Source organism: Haemaphysalis longicornis, unplaced genomic scaffold (genome assembly GCF_048455015.1).
Source record: "Haemaphysalis longicornis isolate Haplotype H1 unplaced genomic scaffold, Haemaphysalis longicornis Haplotype H1 scaffold_5, whole genome shotgun sequence".
Lineage (NCBI taxonomy): Eukaryota > Metazoa > Arthropoda > Arachnida > Ixodida > Ixodidae > Haemaphysalis > Haemaphysalis longicornis.
In genome coordinates this window covers 90,637,026-90,658,810 of record NW_027526385.1, presented here as the reverse complement: position 1 = coordinate 90,658,810, position 21,785 = coordinate 90,637,026, and the positions used below count along the sequence as shown (strand labels likewise).

Below are 21,785 nucleotides of genomic sequence, written 5' to 3'. Positions count from 1 at the left end.
TTCGCTTTAAAATGGCGATTGGACTTTTGGCTGAAGTTCAGACAAAGTCAGTGAAAGGCTGAAATAGCATTGATTGGAGTTTAACTGGATGGCAGATGACATCAGTGAGAAGCTAGCAGTTTCGCGATAAAATAGCGTTGATTCCAGTTTGGCTGGACTACGGACAGCATCAGTGAGAGGCTGATAGCTTCGGTTTAAAATGGCATTGATTGGAGTTTTGAGTCGGCTACAAACGACATCAATAGGAGGCTAAAAGCGTCGCTCTAAAGATGCCTTGATTGGAGTTTCGGCTGGACTACACATGACATCAGTGAGAGCCTCAATGCTTCGCTTTAAAATGGCGTTGATGGAATTTTGCCAGGTCTATAGACCCCGTGAGTGAGAGGCTAAATGCTTCGGCCTCGAATGGCGTATATTGGAGTTTTGTATGGGCAACAGGGGACGTCAATGCGAGGCTGAAAGCTTCGCTTTAAAATGGAATTGATTGAAGTTTTTGCTGGACTACAAAGACGTATGTGAGAGGCTAAAAGCTCCGCATTACAGTGTCATTGATTTTAGTTCCGGCTGGACTGCAGACATCATTAAGGGAATAAAAGCTTCGCTTTAAACTGGCATTAAGACATGAGTGAGAGGCTAAACGCTTCGCTTTAAAATGGCGTTGACTGAAGTTTTGCCTAAGTGGCGTTGATTGAAGTTTCGGCAGGACTACAGATGACGTCAGTGAGAGGCTGAAAGCTTCGTTTAAAATAGTGTTGGTTGGAGTTTTGGCTGGACTACAGACGACGTCAATTATAGGCGTGAAGTTTCACTTTAAAATGGCGTTTATTGGAGTTTTGGATGGACTAAAGGCGATGTCAGCCAGAGGCTGAAAGCTTGGATTAACAAGGCAATTGGAGCTTAAGCGGGACAACAGAAGACGTCAGTGAAAGGCTAAAAACTTCCCATTAAAAATTCTGATTGGACTTTTAGTTGAAATAAGGTCGACGTAAGTGAGAGGCGGTAAGCTTTGTTTAACAAGCGGATTCGAGCTCAAGCTGTACTACAGAAGGCGGGAGTAAGAGGCTAAAAGCTTCGTTTTTAAATGGCATTTATTGTAGTTATAGCTAAGTGGCATTCATTGGGGTGTTGCCTGGACTACAAGCAACGTCAGTGAGAGGCTGAAAGCTTCTTTTTAAAAAGGCGTTGATTAGAGTTTTGACTGGACAACAGATGACGTCCTGAGGGGCTGAAAGCTTCGCTTCGAACTGGCGTTGATTGGAGTTTTGGCTGGATTACCGACAACATCAGTGAGAGGCTGAAAGCTTCGCATTAAAATGACATTTATTGTGGTATTTGCTGGACTTCAGACGATGTGAGTGAGAAGCTAAAGGATTCGGTTTAAGTCGGTGTTGATTGGACTTTACGCTGGACTTAAGACGACATCAGAGACAGCCTAAAAGCTTCGCTTTATAATGGCGGTTGCGGTTTGGCTAGACTTTTGGCGGTGAGCGCGACCACGGGCGGCGCTGCGTTGCGCGCCTCCGTGACGTCGGCTTAGGGACTTTCGCATTTGTTGTCTGCTTGACTCGGGCTCGCTATACCTGCTATTTCTTTGCGCTCGGGTGACTTTTGATGCTTGCCCGCACCAAATTTTGTTTGTGCGTAACTGTTTATTATAATAAAAGACTTCAAATTCCATACACTAACTGAGGGCGTGATTTAAGGTATACTTCAGAAAATATACTGTTGGGCTAGTCGGTGCATAATGCTTCAAGAAAATGCGAGCTACAAACCACGATAGAAAAACCCAAGAACGACGATACAGATGAGCTTCTGTCTCGTCCTTCTTCGTTGTTTTTTGTTCTGGTTTGTAGCGCTCTTTTTTTTAAGCATTTAAAGTATAGTTTTTATAGCGCTCAGGAAGAAACATTGCCGACGTCACCCCGGTCGTCCGCAATGTTGCGAATCCGGTCCTGTGAGAAGCGCGAACAGTGGAAGCTATGCGTCAGGTCTTGTATCTACCAATCTTTCGAACAAAGGAGAAAGACAGCTGCTACTAACCGGCAACCGCGAAAATGCAAGGCCAAAACAAATTCCTATGCCTTCGGGGCTTTCGGCTAAGGCAGAGGGCATTACAATTTCTGGTAATCGTATGCAAGGTAAATTAGTTTTTGCAGCCTTGCCAAACACTCGAAAGTGTTGTATCACGTCACTTTACGTTGTCATGGCATGAAAGTATGCCGACATGAACAACAACCCACATAAAATGTAGGTTGACTTCCTAATAATCTATTCTTGTGTATAGGTGCGTCGTGGTACGAGGCTTCTATCCAGTACAGAGCCTTATTGAGCAAAACGAGTCACGTGTACCGTAAAAATACACTAACACTCGGTTTGCTCAGAACTGGAGGCATATTTCGGTACATTTTCCACAGCCATATCTTCACAATATTCAAATATGCGTTACAGTACAACCGCACACAAGCGGATGAGAAGGAGCAGGAGGAGAAAACCTTGTTTAACAGTGAACTCGAGCTGATTAGTGGGCGAGTCGTCAGTCCAGGACGACAGAGTAAGAGGAATTTTCATAAATTTCAAGAATGCCATCCCGAGTAGGACAGGATTTATTCTTTACTCGGGAAAGGCTTGGAAAGCAATAAAGAACTGCTTGGACATATTTATCGGTTTAGGTTCTTGTTGTACTGGAAAGCTGCACGTATACTATTTATGGCGTTCGTTACCTAGCACATCAAGCCTTCAACACCGTAATCATGTCATAACGGTGCCGCTTCAGAGTCGCTTCGTTATGTTAACAATGGTTACGATAGAAATTCGGGGCACGAAAGCCGCCTTCGAGTACTCTGAACAACGTTGTTTACGCCGTTTCGCAGTGGCGTAGCAGAAACCTTTATGTTGCAATTGCATGTGAATAAACAACGCACACTTCAGATATGCACCTTCTTGCACGCAGCCATAACCAAAGCCGATTTGTGAAGGAGGTACTGTATGCTTTACAGCTGATGAAAATATCCGCACGAGCGTTGTGAGCCTCCCAAACACCCCCAAAACTTCCTAATAAGACGTTTGTGACGGTGCAGAAAAATTATGCGTCGGGCACAGAAAAAAAAATTCAACCGATAAAACTCAACAACAACAAAAGATATAGAAGACAGCCGCTTTATTTAACGCTTTGCGATGCGTGTGTAAGGGCCCGAAGCTTGGCGCGTAGCGTTAGACTTGAGTTTCATAAGATGATCCCAAAAATACTTTAGGGAAGCCTACGCATTTGGATAATTATAATAGAGGAGCTAGCTCTGAGCACTGTACCTCGCTGATAAGCTAGAAATGGCGAGTTACACACGATCATCTGACCGATGCTTTAAGTTGTTCTCTCTCTCCTTGTGCGCTGCAAACTTGTGCGGGATACTGCTTCAAATTATTCAGAGGTATCAGAAGCTGGCAGAATAACATAATAACTGGAAATACACTTATTAATGCCCTAAATCATCTAAGCGGGCGATTTCTAGCAGAGGCACCGTTGCCCCTCACAAGCGGAGCATAGCAGACGACAGCGACGCGAATCCCTAAGCGGACGTCAGAGCCAGGGAGCGCCACTCAAACATCTCACCGCCAATAGGCGACGTCAGTGAAAGGCTGAAAGATTTGCCGGAACATAGCGTTGATTGGACTTTTATCTGGCCTACGGAAGACATCAATGAGATGCTGGAAGATTTGCTTCAAAAGGGCGTTGGCTTGAGTTTTGGCTACGTGGCTTTGATTGAAGTTTTTGCTGAACTAACTACCACGCCAGGGATAGGCTAAAAGCTTCACTCTACAGTTGCGTTGAGTGGAGTTTTGGTTGGACTGCAAGCGGCATCAGTGAGAGGCTGAAAGCTTCACTTAAAAAGGGTGCGGATTGGAGTCCTGGCTGGACCGCAGACAATGTCAGTGGAAGGCTGAACGCCTCGCTTTTACATAGAGTTGATTGGAGTTTTGACTGGACTGCAGAAAACACCAGCTAAGAAACTGAAAGTTTTGCTTTAAAATTTGTTGGTTTTAGTTTTGACTGGACTAGAGACCGCGTAAGTGAGAAGGTGAAAGCATCACTTCAAATTGGTATTTATTGGAGTTTTGGCTTCACTACAGACGATTTCAGTGAAAGGCTGAAAGCTTTGCTTTAATGTAGCGTTGATTGGAGTTTTGATCGAACTACAGACGTGAGTGAGAAGCTGAAAGCTTCGCTTTAAAATAGTGTTGATTAGAGTTAGCATGCATGAAAACAATCGTATGTGACAAACTCACTCAAGCAGTGGCGCGCGAAGTAGTAGAGTGGTAAAGTAAGCGGATCCCGTCAGTAGCACCCAGAAGACCTCGCGCCACAACACGCGCAAGAAGGCCCACAGAACACGTGTTCCAGCTCTTGGGCCAGTCCTGGAAAAGAATGCATTGTCATAGGCAGGCATCCCCTATAACTTTCTTTACGATGTTGCTCATTCCAGTGTAGGAAAAAAAGCAGAGAGAAAGAACTGTACGCCAAAGAAAGCGATATATATGAATATTATAAAAACGTTACCAGGTCACCTAAGTCTTTTTTATAATCTAGGCTGTGGAAGAACGCGAGTGCCCTACTGCAAAAGACTTCCTTTTAATATAATCATTACGTTTCTTTTTTCGCTTCTTCCTTCCTCCCCATGTACCCTAAACATTTGCTGGCCGTAATGCGGGCGGCATTACCAGAAACCCAGGGGCGTAGTTACTTCTGCCGTTTACCGCACGCCTGAGCGCGCGTCTTACGAGCAGCACCCGGCGCCGTCCAGGCTTGGTCGTGGCGCTCGCAAGAAATACAAAAAAAATTGGCCGCGTATCTGCTCCTTTCGTTGCAAATGCCGTCAAAAGACGATAGTCTTTATCGGCTTTTGCGAAGTAAATGCCTCCCTTCGCTTTACCGCTCACCCCCTCATGTTGTTCCTCTTGCGTCGCGCTCTTCCCAAGGTAAAGACGGGAAATGTTTGCTTAAATTATTCTAAATTTCTCGCGTTCCAGTGCTCCAAACTGGGCGTCTCGATGTGAACGCTGGCGTACGGCGAAGACGCGCATTAATCGATGCGCCCTACTTCAACGTTTATAGAACCGCGTTTCCATACTCCACGTGCGTAGCAAGCAGAACGTGGAACCTATATAGTGGAACCTTGCGTAGCTGTTGCCGGTTGCTTTCTTAAAATGGCGCCAGAAGCTATAGTGGCGCGGGCGACAGCAGGCGACGGTGGAGTGAATTCTTTTTCTGGAATTGATGAAGTATTTAATTTCGCAAAAGTGAAGCATGTTTGAATTTTTATAAAGGAACGCTGCAAATATCACTTCTGCATTGATTTGTTGTCTCATATTTGCGTAATGTCTTGTTCTTCTTTACCAATGTTGAGAAGTATGAACATTACAACGGACATAGACGGGTAGATTTAGCTGTGACTATATAAGACTATTACGCAGGCATTGTTTTGCTTTGGCCGGGTGGCTGAATCGAGTCACAGACAGACAGACGGACAGACATACAGACAGACCAAACTTTCTGGGTTTAAGGAGCCCAAGAAAGATTATCGGCTTTAAAACACGGTCTACGCGCGTCCGCGCCTTAAAGGAGCAGCTCAAGGCAGCTCGCGCTACAGACACCCAGTTCGCGAAGCCGGTTACTGCCGGTTTTAACGCGTGCTGACGCGTTCCACTTAAGGAGAAATGTGCAATCCTCCGGACAAAACGATCAGGGCACGTCATTTATGCACGAGAAATACGTAATGCAATTTTAAGCGTAACGTAGCACAAAGCGTACTGGTGTGTCCAGTGCTTCATGGAAAGAAATCCTCCAGGTCAACCAAGATTCAAGCCTTGCGGGACTTAGTGCAAGCTTCGCCAATTGTTTTTCCGCATAGCTATAAGCCATACGTTTTGAAAGAAAGCATATGAATTTTGATGTAATTTGGCTGCATCGGAATTTCTCGTGCCCGAACGGCTCGTGCTAAGTCGAGGCAGCGTGCCTTTTTGGGTGCAAAGCAATTAAGTCGAACGCCTTGTCCTCCTAGCTCGCTCGCTGGAACCAAGCATATCGCCACGGCGTTGCGGTGTAGCCTGTCACGGTCCCTTCGACGCGGCGTAACCGAGAGGCTTCCAAAGACAAGCAGCTATGCAAGGATATACGTAGCGTGAGCTAAGGTTCAGCTGTTTATTCTTAGCATTCCTGATTGCCTAGGATTAGCTGATGATCATGCTTACTGCTGCGTATCACTCAATCTAAATCCAATCCAATCCAATACCAATACGTTGCAATGCAACGCAATTCAATCTAATCCTCGCGCTTCCGCAGCACGGCTCTCCAGGAGCTACGGGAAACTCGTCAACCTCGGCCAGTGCAGCCAATCCAATCAAATCTAATCCAAGTAATGCTGCTGTTCGCAGCGTACCCCAGGGGCTTGGAATGCCAAGCGGTTTATATAGTTGTAAGCGTTCGAAACTCATGAAACGCTGGCGCTTGTCACACATCTTCCCGTTGTTTAGCGCAAAGAAAACTGTAGGTAGAGTTGAGGAAAAATATACGTAATTAAAGGGCAGAGCGTGCATTCGTTTGGTTAAGTACGCCCGTTGGGATGGTTTTTATGATAGTAAACGCAAAATGTTGCCGTGCAACGATGCCACGTGAGGGGAGAAAAGCACAAAGAGAACAGAACTCCCGCTGGCGCACCGTCAGGAAGGGGGAGCGCGAGCACTGTGAAGGCGGGAAATATGAATTGCATTTGGTTGTAGCAGTACGCGGATAACGGTGGTACAGCCCAATATGGCGAATCCCTCCTCAGCACTTCCGACCACTTCCGCATTGAGTGGAATGGCTTTAACGTTTTTGCCTACTGTTTTTGGTGCATTGAAGTCGCTCGAGCTCCATCTTTTCTTTTGCGTTTATGCTCATCACGTGTCTCTTCCACGCCATCATCAACTCGTCTTTTCCCTTTGCTATTGCAACATCAAATCAATCGTGTATTTTCAATTAAAGAAACAGTGGTACTCCGTTCACGAGGTTTCGTATGTGTTAAATAATGTGGACATGCGTCAGCCATGCTAGCAGTTTCAGTACTTTCGGAAGGTATATATACTTCTTGTTGAAGCATTCTTTCACTGTATTTTATTCTTTGAGCAGTGGCTCATTTTGTCTGGCATCATGCGGCCGTTTTTGTGGGGTATCACTTGACCAGGACACCGAATTTGCGACGTATATATACGCACTTAAGCTGGTATGTACGTTATTTGGCATGTACACCCAAGTGCAGAATTTTACGAACCACGAAAACAGCAATTCTGAGTTTTTCTCTCACGCATGGCAGCCCAGGGTGCTATGCGCGGTAGCTTTCATTAGTTCAGTACCTATTCGACATCTCGCACGCATTCGGCAGTTTTTCGGGCTGCTATAGAGACCGGACGCTCAAGTTTGCGCGTGACTGCAGCGTCACCTCTCGCCGCCGCTTAGCAACTCTGGGTCGGTGGCTGTCGCGACGGGCCGTTCAGCGCACGTAAAAACACGCTCGCTGCGTGCGGTTCGACGTTGTGTGGCGGAAGTTTTTAAGCGCGAATGCACTTTATAAGCGACCCCAAACCATCCACCGCCGGCGCCGGCGGCGGCGGCGGCGTCCGCAGTGCTCCTCTATATTTAAAAAAGAAACAGCATCCGGCGCCAGGTTTCAATCCGAGGACTTCGCGGCCGCAGCGCGACGCTCTACCGACCAAGCCACGGACGCGACGGTGATATCAGTGTTAGTGACGCGCCTTATATCTTTAACGCATTCAAACTACGTCGTCAGCGGCGTGCGTTGGCGACTCAGCGGCGTTATACGCCTCGAGATTCGCGATCGCTGCGCCGCCTGCCGCCGCTTCTCCGCGGCGTTTGCGGGATTAGCGCTGCGTGGCTGATAGGTGGTCATGCAGTGTTTTGGTTTTCTTTCGCTTCTCTTTGCCTTTCCGCGCTCTAAACAACTTGTTATGGTGACGTCTGTAAGCTAACTGCACGTTTAGGGCACTTAAAAAAAAAAACAGCTGCGTCTTGGTAGAGCGCTCTAACGCCAACAAGAGCTACCCGGGGAGGCGGTTCTGCGCGCTTCTTGGCCGCTCTTGCGGACGTCTGCGATGGCAGCAGCATATCACCGCTGTCACCTTCGAACACGTCAGCACAAGTGAAGTCTATTTATTGTCGCCTCGTTTAGACCTGATATTGGCACTGTAAGAGGTTGGTTCTTTTTGCAGCGCAGACAACAAATGCGGCTTTGCTTCGAATATGTACGTCGTAGAAAAATATGTTTCGGGGACGTGATAACCCAATAGCTGACAAAAACTTGTGCCTTTTATGGGAATATAAGCCACGCGAAAATGTAATTAAGTACAGAAAAAAAATGTTAAGTCAGATATGTGCCCACTCATGCCTTATAGTAAGAACCAAGGTATATGTCAATGAAACCACGGGAAAATGAATGGTCTGCAAGTAATGAATATAAATAGAATAGTCGTACGGGAATGAAAAAAAAAAAAAAAACGAGTGCAGCTTCTGAAATGCTAAAGACGTTTGTTTGAGCAAGGTAGTATTCACCAGACCAACTAGATGCGAAATGCACTGATATTTCGCTAGACATGCGAGGGGGGGGGGGGGGGGGGGGTGAGGAGGAGGACGCTCAACTATCGTTGTTTACAAATGCGGAGCGAAATCAACGAATGAACGTTTTAGTAATCACACACACAAGCTGCGTGTTCACTTTTCGTTTGTTTTTCGCCTTGAAAAACGGCTGATCACTCGGCGGACTCATTTTTTGAAGAATACAGGGTAGGCAGTTCACAAGCGATACGAGGTGTCGTTGGAAGAGTTGATTGATTGATTGATTGCAGGGTTTAACGCGCCGACGCAACGGAGACGATGAGGCACGCCGTAGTGGAGGGCTCCGGATTAATTTTGGCCACCTAGAGCCTTAACGCGTGCCGAAACCTCGTACACACGGGCTCGTTGGAAGAGTGTCGTCGTATCTGATAAGGGTCTCTGATTTCGGTGTATGCTAGATTCTGCAGTCTCCCTGTGTCATGACTCATATGACGGTGTTTCGAAGAAGAGTTTGGTCACGTACGCGGATTACTGTATAAGCCCATCTTCGCGCTTCTCGTGGAGGATAAATGTAACAGATGAATCTTTGCGAGCGCTCACCTCGGGACAAGACGACCCAGCATTAAATTTGTCGTCGTGTGCTGACTCCGGGGTGTAATTTTGCATTATCCATCGTACTTCTTTGGTACAATGTTTGTGAAATTTATGCCGCATTGGCTTGTTCATGGTACTGATCAATATGTGATATGTGATATTGGCAGGCGTAACTTGCGTGCTGTCAGGTATGAGTGCTCCGCTAGATTTTGTAAGTGTACAAAGTCGATTTACATCATAGTGTGTATGGCCGCAACATGACCATCGGAGGAAACACTGCTTACGGAGACACAGTCACTAAATTTCAGGGCAGAAGAATTGCAATCAGCTGCATGCAAATGCTGGCTTCGGGACGCCGGCCTGTGACACACGCCCGGCGCTCATATAGATCTCACTAAGATCGCGTCATAAACGTTTATACTCTCGTGAACATACCACGCTTGCAAACAGAGTGCCTGCTCCACGTTATTCGGTATTTCGAACGCGGACAAACGGTAAATCGCTGTCTTGAACGAGCCCCAAAAGCAACGGCGACAGGGGGGAGCGGGCCGGCGACTCCCGCGCCTGCTTTCGAAACGGGCCGCTAGGAGGATTTCAGTGGCGCCCCTACAGGCCGCGCTCGAGGCGTATAGCGGCTTGATAACTGCGTGGTGTACACGTGATACTACAAACCCGATGGAAGAGATGGAAGAGAAGGCGGCGAGCCGGTGGGCTGCGGGGGCCGAGCGCAAGCGCCGCAAGCAGGCCGACAACCGTGCATTCGCACTTTCACATTCTCCCCCTCGGGGAAATGCGGGGGAATTTTTTTAAGAAACGTAGTTATAATTGCAAGTCACAGGGTCCGAAAGGATCAAAATGCTTCAGGAAAGAATTAGTGGCAGCGCCGCTACTGCTGCGTGAAGGACTGCCACAATCGTGAAGGACAGCCTGCCTGAAATTCATCGTTCTGTACAGGTTTCTTCGGCAGCCGTGGAGAATAAGCGTCGCAAGAAATGGATTTTTGCAGTAATGAAGCCATGACATTTTTTGCACATGGAAGGAGTAAAATTATGAGTACGATTACTTTTTATGCGCAGCGCAGACACGAAGGGCCGTATAACTAAAACGTTTGCTTTCAGTGTTCCATACACATCGCGCGATGCGATGAATAACATGCCGTCGTAGTATTTGCAAAACACAAGGTATTACGGCTTCCGCCACTGTTGTTTTATCAACAGTAATCTTTTTTAACGACATTCACGGCACCGAATTGATGCCAAAAGGCGGCGCAAGAACATGTTCACAGAACTTCGCGGGTGATGCCAAAATCAATGTAAAGACGGTCAATACGCATCCCGCTTACTGCCCTACTTTGTTCCCCAGAGTTCGGACACGCATTACAAAAGAGAGCGTGGCAAGCGATCAAAGGCAAGGTTGCATTCACTCGCGCTGACTTATTTAATGCGTTTTGCGTACTCTGAAAGTTGAAGTTGCTATTCTTTAAGCAGAGCATGGGAAAAAGGAAGAAATACTTTTTTGGATAATTCTGAACGGCCTGAACAAACTGTATCACAATTAGCTGCTAAGACGGCTATAACATTAGTCACAAGATAAAAGCCGAAACTAAACGGTTAAGACAGCCGCAGCTCCGCACCAGATTTCCAACTGTGTGGAACTGTGTTTACTTATCAGCTAATAAACGTTTCGAATCCTTTGTTAATTAGTGTCAACACGAACCAAGCTGAAGAAGGGCAACCGAAAAAGTAACTGTAGTGTGGTTGCGAGAACAGAGGAAACAACACAAACATGCTTCTGCCGTGGAGCGCCGTTGTATACGCTGGGGTCACTTTACTAGGCTGCGATACAAGACAAAATTGGTACGGACCTGAATTGGCGCTGTAAGTAAGCTTCCCTTGCTGAGAATGGGACTTCGCAACGATGTCTGTCCCGTCAACTTCTTTCACGGCGTACAATCTCTGTAACTTCTCGCGCACGCGAGGCCGACAATAGTAGTTCAGCCCCGTAATTGTCCGGAAATCGCACAGAAGCTCTTGAGACATGAGGAAACTATTTGCCAGAACAGTTTTCAAGCTCGAGACACCTTTCCAAAACAATCGCAGAATCGCAAAAACAAACAACCGGGATGTGCCGAATATATGAACGCGCGCCCGCCGTCTGGTTCTCACCGACCCAAAGTTAGCTCAAGCATCTGCGGGGCGGCGCTCGGTGTACTCTATTCGTCGCGCCCTCTGAGCAGTGACCGGTGCCTATATAAAGATAGATAACCTGAAATTGCTATTTCCGTGGTGCGTAAACTTTTGATTGTGGCTATACGTCCTTGAAGCTGTCCCACGGTGGTCCGGTAGTTTATCGATTCATATATAGGCGGTGGACCTGCACTGGGAGTGACGCCGCACGAGCCGAGATCGAGCACTGGATGGCCGTTTAGCCGGGGGCACCATCGCTCCGGTTCAGCGGGGTACTTACCTCTAGCGCACCGGACATCATCAACAGACATTGCAAACGCATAAACAGTTCCGCTGTTAGCATTTTCGGGGTTGCTTAGAAGTTTCTAAGGATGGGAAGGTGAAATCATGACTAGACCTCTCGTCCACCTGCCGTTGAATCTTGTGTTGAAGCTTTCGGCCACGCTCGCGACCCCTGGACAAACCCCCTGGACAGCACGCTCCGAAGCTCGTTCCGCCAGCTAGCCACCGCAAGTACCCGGCGTGCGCTGCTTCACCTTTTCTGAGAGCCGTCCTTCGACCTGTTTCTCACGCTGCTTTTTGTCTTTCGTGGTGAGCCTCCCCCTGCTCAGGATCCCCCTCTCGCGCAACTTGAAAATTTTAATGGGTAGCATTCTTTTCCGAGTACCCCCACAGCCAGGAGCATGTAACACCCTGCATTTCCACAAAAATGCAAATTTCGCAAAAGTTTCAAATCTAATCGTTAGAACAACGTACATAATTGATCCAACGAATTTTCGAACAACTAAAAAAATAACAAAAAGTGTTAAAAGTTTCGGAAAATCAAAATGTATACCGCATGGCATTTCCACAATAATGTAGATGCCGCGAAAGTTTCAACTATCATCGTAATTGGAGATGATTGGCCGAACAGGATTTAGAAAAAAAATTTGGCTGGAAAAACTCACACTCACGACAGGCGGCATAAGAATGCAAAGCATTAGTAGATCATTCTCTGAATTTCAGGAGAATTGCTTTTGGAGGCCCTCCTTTCTCCTCCGCCCAACTCGCGTGATTGAAACAGTGAAATAAGGTTTTCGCGCTAAATAAAGGCACCGTGAATGTCTTACCAGTTTTTCTTCAGTGGCTTGTACAGGCGGCTGATCATGAGCCGGCACTTGACCCGCCTTATCGTGGGGCGAATATCGTTTTCAACAAGTTTTGATAGGCGCGCTACGTTTAAGATGTGCCTCCATGAAACAAAGCAAAAATATGCGAAGATCAGAAAAAATTCTTGTTTTCAAACATTCTGACAAGAAGCGTAACTATATCTACAGTAGCAGTAATTGAAATGTTGAAGTTGCTGCCGTGACTTGTACAAAAGCGACCAGAGTTGCAACCACTTGTCTTTAGAGCCCAGTTGCTTATAATGCTTAGTATGGTGCATAGGCTGTGTTGTGTAGTTAATACTCTCTAATAGCTGTAACCTAATGAACATGACCTATACGTATTGTCAGTAGCCCCAGTGAAAATAGGGTTAGATAACTGTTTGGGAAATCGCCGTCTCCGAGCGGCAAGATACTGGTTCGAGATATTTAGTATCCTTTCTGAGGTTTTCTGCGCTGTAAATGAATCCTCGCAGAAAGGAAAATGGTGATACGTTTAGTAGAGCTGTACTTACCTAATCGCAGACAATCCCGCCATTATACCAAATGGGGTAAACGATTCTTCGTCTGCGGCTGTATTTACCTTCACGAAAGCCAGGAAAAATGGAGAGGACACTTCATAAAGGAAAGTCTAAATTCCCGACCTTTGACAGAAGTATTTATTCTTGTTTAATATCTGATACGCTCCTCACTAACAGTTACAGCCCGATTTGATCAAGGTTTGCGTGACATGCGCCTAGCTAACGAGACGTGGCCAACTTGATTATTTTGTGTGTGGATTGTAAGGCACGGAATAACCGGGTATATTATGAAGGATAGGGGAGATATTGTTAGAAAAAACCTTGCAGTTCAATTGTGCCACGAGACTAGAAAAATATCAGCATATTTGAAATCCTCAACAACAGGTACGTCACTGTTCTTAAGAACGGCAGACCAATCAGCCTACACTCTGTAGTGAAAAACCTGTCCAACCAGTTCTTCTTAATTCTTCCATGACCACGGAAAATTGGCCAGTTTTGAGTTCTTCCAGAAAACGTTTTTTCTCTTGAGCTACTGGACACGTTTGGCATTGCGATGCATAAAATTGTACCTTATTGATTTCTCTTTCAAACACATAACAGCAGTTATGCAATTTTTTTTTATTGGTACTTTATTCTTCAACAAAGCAACAAAATGCAAAAAAATTTCACTCGCGACGCCATCTACCCGCGCGAAATGTAAACAAATAGACACGAAGACCAAAAAAAAAGTTTTCAATGAACACGCCAGCTGGCGTAAGTTGTCCAAATAGCGTCGTTCTTACTTGTTGCGGAAGGTCCGGAAATCATCGTTCACCCGTGAACGATGGCCTATGGTGTGGTCACGAACGAATTAAGCCACGTAACCGACACCGAAGGTATCGAATAACCAAGAGAACAGGGTGGCATTTGGAAACGCTACTCACAAATTGGATTTTACGCATCTCTTCTATTAGAACAGATAGTTGAGAAATTCTTATATTGAGGTTTTGCACATCCTACTTATAGATTTCTCAAAAAACCGCTTGATAAAGTTGTCACAGCATCAGCAACGACAAAATTGAGAGACCAGAAAATAAAAGACGTACAGAGGGCTCTTGAGAACATGTACTGGCAATGTGCAGCAAGAAAATCCTTGTGCGATGAGTGAGAAGTTTTCTATCCGGTAGATCGTTAGTGAAGGCTAAACAATATCTGCGAAATTATCTACGACTTTTGTTTATGGAGTGTTTAGAAAACTTCATTCAAAGAAGAGAAGGATGCGAGAAAGTATGTGAGGCACTTGGGATTTGTGAATAACAACGTCCTTTTTGGTTAACCAAAAAAAGCCGGCAAATAATGCTTCGGGAGCTGTAGTTCATGGGCAAAGATAAGCGCAAAAACAAAAATTTTGAATGTGTATTATTAGAGCGATATGCAGAACGGCTACCAAGAAGAAGTGGATACAAGTAGAGCTCATACTCGAAAACCTAGAAAAGGTAGATGATTGGCTATTGCGGGCAAGTAGTCAGTGCTCATCCGCTCCGTGAAAGGAATCAAGCGCAAACTAGAATCAGCTGTGGCGGATCTGTCCAGCACCGTAAATGTAGGTAAGGACACCTCTGTGATCCGAAAAATGGTACACAACCAATCGGTACAAGCGTTGATGGTTCATTTTATGGGAGAAAAATGAGAAAAATTTGGGGTCTTAATTAGGTACACCGAAAGGACGTTAGGCCCACGAGTCGTTGAAAGGAATACGATATAAGTCACGCTTTGAGGTTGGAAAGCAGCGGCTTGAATTAGGGAACATACTTCGGTTAAAATGACTCTGCAACACTTCGTGTAAAGACTTTTACTTCTTCCTTCGCGTCTATAATCATTGTCAAAGGTATAGTTATCACCCGCACGGAGCTGCACTTCGGCACTGCAGTGAGCGGCACTGCAGCGGATAGAAGAACTATCCGCCTTCAGTGGTTGCTTTGCGTTGTGGCTTTTTATCACGAAAGTGTTTTATGCCGGGGTACAGGTAGACGTCACTCATATCCGCCACGGAAATGACATGGCCAGAAAAAGTTCTATTGAAGTGGCGGCGGGAGGATTCCAGCCCACGATAAAACTGGCAGCAAGGGTAGGTGTGAAACGTTCTGCCTACTGGGCTACGAACTAGAACCTGTATTCTCGAACGCGCCTCATAACTTTCCCTACAACATTTTCCATTCAGACGGTTCTGCCGTCTATGAGAGGCGAAGTGAAGTAATGCATCATCATGCTAATGAGAGCAGATAGTTGTCGCCTCAATAGGGTAGCGTATAGCAGCGTAAGCTGCGGTGTTCATCTGCCGCCCATTCCTTCACCGTGGCCCCGTGTAAAAAAACTTGCATTAAGGCAGAAAGGCAACGACGCCGACTGGCGAATGTAGCTCTCCTGAGTGCTTTGGTGCGACGAGAGACACCGAGCGGGTAGCGGAACGCGTTCACGCATTCACAGTACAAGCTACGAACTCTGCCTCTCGCGTTCCAGAAGCTCAGCTCGTCGCGACCCAAGCGCTTGCCCTACATTCCACGGAGCAGGACCACTGAGGTGGCACCTTTGCCGAAACGACCTGCCAGCAGGACGTCGCTCGCTGTGCACACCCACAAGACTGCTGCCGACCCGCAAATCATGCTTGTTCGCTGTAGCGGACTGGGAATTCACGCAATGCTCCGGAGGGGTAATCCCATGTCTAATGTTGATGCGTCAACGGTGCCATACCTATAAAATAAAAATAGTCATGTGCAAGTGCACATCGATGCACCAGAAACATTCAACTGCTCCTGTGCAGGCGCATTTCACTTTCGGGTTTTACTGATACCTATGAAAGAGAGATACATCACATTTTTTTTAACGTGGCTATCGAATGTAGATATTGCTGGAACAGAAAAGAAGATGCCAATAGCCGCTATATTGCTATAATGACGCAATTCAAGCGGTGAGAGAACGCCGAGACTAGGGAAAGAGAAAAATCTCTTCTGCAGAGTCGCAAGTTATCTGATGGGCGTAGAATAGTTATTTTCGGCTGACATATATTTGACCCAGTACTCTAAGTATGGATGTGTTTGTTGAGTGCGTTCTGAAAGGATTTCAGATTTTGTAAAGTTGTAAACAAGTTCTGTAGAGCCTCTTAAATCCTAATGTTATACAGCTGTTCTCGGCGTGTCATGCACTGGAAGAACAACCAGTGGATTGTCAGGGTGACAACCGACTACCGGGGGCAGAAAGACAGAAATCTCCATGGAGGGATGAGACGGCAACATTGTGAAAGAAAGAATGGATTAGCGTGACGCAGGAAAGGAACGTTTTTGAAGTCTACGATGGATTCTTTATTCGGCAGCGGAAGTGTATGGGTGGATGATGAGGATTACGTTGATAATGGTGATGACGTGGTGGCATTGTTGGAGTAGGAAATGTTGATGAGGAGCGCAAAAAAGCGTTGTTCACACACAAGAAAAACTGCTTGAAATGAGGAGTTCATCTCTGTCACATAGTACTTACTCCACGTGGAAAGGGCAAATTAGGGTCATGTGAGGAAGTCTGATTTTGTTTTCTTGAGTCCATAACCGCCTAGGAACAAACTAAAAGTACGGTAGTTATGGACGGCAGCATTAAAAGAATAGAATTAAAAAGTATTACCCTCTTCTAGGCCGAAATATCGTAAGGCATGAAAACATACATTTTTGCTATCGCCTTTGCTAGTCTGCTTATGAGGAAGCCGCAGAAGAACTTTGAGGCATGCCGAGGTTTCCGGAAGAAATTTACGGCGTTTGCACAAAAATACAACAAGAGGTTATAATGTGCCAGTGCATTATAAAATCTTCAAGAAGCAAACTATTTACGGCAACTCTGTCTGTTTTTCACCAAAGTCCCAAATGTGGCAAAATTTTTATTGCAATCAAAATACTTGCATTCGCTTAGTAAATACGGGTAGAAATGGACCGCCACGTAGGAACGGTGATCATTGGCATAAACCGGATAAATGGGAGCAGTCAGCACTATACTGAAATTGAGGTACATGGTACAACTTGTTCTATTTGTTGCCATCAATGTGTAGATTCCGTCAGAACAAGGGGTTGCAGCTACCATTTTTTTCTATTTACGTGGCTTAGAATTGGTGTGACGCGAAATCGCGACAACCGGTCTTAACAGGTTAATAGAGGATTGGGAGCGAATTCAGGCAAAATGCTGCAGCATTAAAAGCATGTCCGCCGACACCAACCAGACTTCAATCCGAATCTCTAACAGCCTGTGTTATCCAGTATATGAAAGCACTGTCTCCAGACATGCATGTAGTTTCTGTAATTCACAAAGAAGGAATTCTCGGTGTGTAAGAACGGCAAGGTAGTTTGTTTAAGACATACTCCGGCAAAAATAAGGCTCAAGTACACTGGCAGGGAAAGAATATGGCCTTTCGAGAAAGGATGAGAGGAGTTGCACACAGCTCTGCCGAGTAGCAGTTGCTTTGATGGTAGGATGTGGTCAATATATTATATATCATCTCTCAGGCAAATAACGAGAGAGCTAGCCAACTCGATGGCACAGCAGAAAAGACGCTCTGATATCTTGTTCGCCCTGCCTAAACTGTATTGTTTATGAGATAATTTTTCTTTTCCTTCAAGTTTCAGTTTCGCGGTGTTTAGATTACTATTTGCAGACTGTAAACAGCTTCGTGTGCTGTACAATGGATATTTTTTGCACGTCCTCATACATCTCGCAACGTATTTGCGGCAGGCCATAAAACAGAGGCGCAGTTCATGCCAATCCTTAATGGCGTTTTTTCTCTGTTCGCCTGAGTGTCTTTTCGATACTGGACAAATACAATATTTCATTTCATTTGAAAGGAGCACCGATGCACATCATTTACATTTGGCCGTCCTTATCTCTCACTTCCGTTCAAAATAGCACCTATCGAAGTTTTCACCACCTGCTGCCACAAAGGCGACTGAACTCACCGTATCGATGGTTCTCACAATCTTCTTAGGGCTCTGCTTTTCCAGGGCTGTCAGTTCAACTAACGGTACACAAAACATTCTAACCTGAGACGCGGCTCTGCCGAGCACTGGGCCACTTCGAAAGCAGGCGCATAGAAAGCTTCCGCAAGCTGCAAATGCCACCAATAAGTGCATGGTCGCATTAAATTTCTCTTTATTTTGGTGCCCATGATTATTCATCTGAAAAGAAATACAATTAAATTGAGTGGTGATCTGCTTGCAATGCAGTGAATTTTACTCCACTGACCAGCACTTCAGTCTCTGATTAGTGAACAAAACAAAATATATACACAGAAAAATAGGAGACCTGTCATGCTCGTTAAAACGCATTCAGAGCGCCGAGATTATGTGAGTTTGGGTGTCTGTAGGCCAACACATTTACTGTTACTCAACCACATTTTAATTTGAAGGGGTCGAATACCTCGTACGCGTACTTGAGAAAAAAAAACTCACTTGCACGCCATAAATAAGCGGTTCTCAAATTGGGGACCGCGGACCCCAGGGGGTCCGCAGGAGCATTTGAGGGGTCCGCGAAGCCACCCTCAAAACTTTTATTCCTGCCATTCTTTTCTCGATTTTGCCGGCAATTTCTTGCAAGCAAAAATGTGGCTTTGCCGCATTACATGTACGTTCAGTTTCTCCGCGTAGCACATATTTTAACAGCTGCTTTTTGCACAATACGCCAGGTATGAGAAGTAAAAAACACAGACACAGAAAAGACAGCATATAGGTGTTTGGAAGAATTTTAGATTCAAGACGAAATTGTTTAACATATGAAGCGCATCATCATTTCGTCAAGCATAAAAGGCGTGCATTGAATAAGTGTCTCAGCGACGTAAGCTGCAAGTACAAATTGTTTGAGATTATCACACCGATCAACATAAGCTCCATCGTGGGGTCCACCATCGCTTTCGCAAGCCCAAAAGGGGTCCCCAAGGTAGTCATGGCTGAGAACCACTGCCATAGGTTATGAATGTATGCGCTTAACGATGAAAAGGTATAATTTTGAGAGATTTGGTTATTCGCACGAAAATTGTATGTTCATCAAAATGACCCAGGTTGTTTGCGCATGGTAGGGCGAGCAAACGCACTGCACTGGAAGCCGAATGTCGTGGTGTGCGTGCTGCTGGAACTTAGTGACTGCTGAAGTCGCATGCAGCTCAGAACGTACTTTCGAGCATCAGCCTATCCTTTTCATCAATTCGGTGTGCATGTTTAGTGCATTACCCAGTCTAAAATAACAATAGGAATACCGAATAAACCTACCAAAATTTCTGTCGTACGGCAAAAAGCTTTGTTGTGAGAACAGAAGTCCTGTTGTTACGACAAAGCCGTCTTGTCGTTAGAACACACATTTGCTTCGTAAGGACAAAGTCAATTTTCTTAATGACAAACATTCCTGTAGTGACAACAGAACTGCCATTCCGTCTACTCTTCACAATGGGCAACAACGTTGAAACCATGTGCAACTACTGATGGAACGTCAGGATCACGACTAGAGAAGAATTCGGCGCGACGGAACATCAAAATCAGGGCCGGAATACGACACACGAGAGAACATCCGAATTACGACACGAGAAGAATACGACAAGACGACAGTAGGTTGCGAAAATACGGCAAAACTACCGAGATTTTTCTTGTCGTCTTTGTCTAGTGGGTAGCTACTATTATTCGTCATTTGAAAATCAGTAGACTAAAAATAAAAGTGTGTGCGTGAATGTACTCACGGCGGCAAAATAGGCCGGGGCACGCGAGCGCGTGGCAAAATTCAGCGCCGCGCCATTAAAAGTCACTTCTGGTATAGAGACATCCATGTGCGCGTAAGAGTCCAACCACGCTCCCCATACTGTTTTTTCCTTCACTTCAAGCGGCAAAGGTGATCACATTCAGCCTTTGGCGATAGGGGTCACTTTTTTTTTGCGCTAACGCCTCACTCGCACATGCTTGGTCGGCGAACGGCGAGGGGGAAGTGTGCCTCGCTCGCTCTGCCCCGATCGGACAGTTAACCTATCTTGCCCATCTCGGTGACGACTTTGTGCCACATACATTACATTGCGTCTTTGAATCTTTCTGACTATAGCCTGCAGTTGGTTGGTAACTAAAATGGCGCACCAATACGGGAAGAAATTGAGGCGGGAAACCGTTCATTTAAACCAAGTGTTATGAGAGCTCGTTTTAGATGCAAAGCATCTTTTTTTGGGGCTATGTCCGTTGTACGTTGTCCGTTGGCGTCCGCACGTCTCCTCTCTTTCCCCTCTCCACGCCAGCTGTGCAATAATGCGCTTCTCACTCCATCCTCCTCTCTACACCAGCTGCGCGATAGCGCGCTACTCCCTCCTTCCCCTTCTACACGCCAGCGCTATATATAACCGCGTGCACGCGCCGCTGCCTCAGTTGCTGCCTCAGTCCTGCTAGCGGATTGGCTAACACAAGTTCAGCCAGCATCAGCCAACCAGTTAACAGAGCCGTTTGTCAGAGGGGAACCTTGAGGTGATGCGAAGCATCGCGGAGTTTCCAACAACGTTCACGCGGTCTGGGTAACCAACGCAAGTGAAAATAAAGTGAAATTTATCACGTACTGAAAAAGATAAGCGCGAGCAGAGATCGGCGCTGTCTTTGGTTTGACAAAAATGAACAAAAACAAATAATAAGTTGCAAAACGCCTTGAATTGATTAACACCAGACAGCTGAGACCAAAATTTCCCTTTTAGAGAGTCAAACAAACGTTGCTATTCTTAAAACTAAAATAACAACGTCTCGTTGGAACGCGGCCTATGTCAGAGCGAGGTAGATAGGGCTAGGTACGCTTCACCATCGCCGTCCGCTGCCGAAGCGCCTGCCAGAGAGATGCCTTGTGCATAAAAGGTGACCTCTAGCCCAAGCGGTCAATACTACTTGCTTTGCCGCCTGAAGCTAAGGAAAAGACCGGGCAACATACGGAGGATGGACGCGCACGCGCACATCGGTGTCTCAACTGCGGAAGTGCACCGACAAAGGGCGCGGCGATGAATTGAGCATGCTCTCGAGTGCCCTGGTTTATTTTGCCGCCGGCTGTACGTGTAGTTTCTAGAGGAAGCGCTGTCAACGCTCAAGGCAAACAAAAATTATTCGTAACTTTAACTTAAATTCTGTGTCACACTAATGGATGTGATAAAAAAATTCCCCGCATTTACCCGAGGGGAAGAATGTGAAAGTGCGAATGCAGGAGTTGAATTTGCGCGGTTCGGTAATGTTCGCGAAAGAGAGATCACACACACACACACACAACTACAAAGAAAGAAAGATGCATTTATTCACAGACACCTATTTGTGTTGTCGTTGTACTTGATTGCTAGAGCGTATCTCAGCTTTGAAATTTCGTGTCAGTACTCCTTTAAGCGGGTGCATTAGCCCTTCTCACGCCCGATTCCTGGCCAATCCCCCACGTGGGTATGTGCCATGCACAGACACCTATTTGTGTTGTCGTTGTACGCCCGATTCCTGGCCAATCCCCCACGTGAGCATGTGCCATGCACAGACACCTATTTGTGTTGTCGTTGTACTTGATTGCTAGAGCGGATCTCAGCTTTGAAATTTCGTGTCAGTACTCCTTTAAGCGGGTGCATTAGCCCTTCTCACGCCCGATTCCTGGCCAATCCCCCACGTGGGTATGTGCCATGCCAGCGGCCAGGCAGCGCGCGCCCATCTCCCCCCGTTGCCAAGGAAGACGAGGAGCGCGCGCACCCGCTGCTGTTGCT

At 46.1% G+C, this 21,785-nt stretch overlaps 1 protein-coding gene across 2 annotated transcripts in view; it reads right to left on the bottom strand.

The window, feature by feature from the left end:
- Positions 1 to 21,785, bottom strand: part of LOC144138567 (multidrug resistance protein mrp-7-like) — a 108,342-nt gene that overhangs the window by 53,730 nt on the left and 32,827 nt on the right. For both annotated transcript variants that reach the window (XM_077670914.1, XM_077670915.1), the window contains exons 5-8: positions 18,010 to 18,228; positions 13,040 to 13,107; positions 12,489 to 12,608; positions 4,282 to 4,410 (exon numbers count right to left, since the gene is read on the bottom strand). In XM_077670914.1, the coding sequence (XP_077527040.1) occupies positions 4,282 to 4,410; positions 12,489 to 12,608; positions 13,040 to 13,107; positions 18,010 to 18,228 (536 nt within the window). The remainder of the gene's footprint in view (positions 1 to 4,281; positions 4,411 to 12,488; positions 12,609 to 13,039; positions 13,108 to 18,009; positions 18,229 to 21,785) is intronic.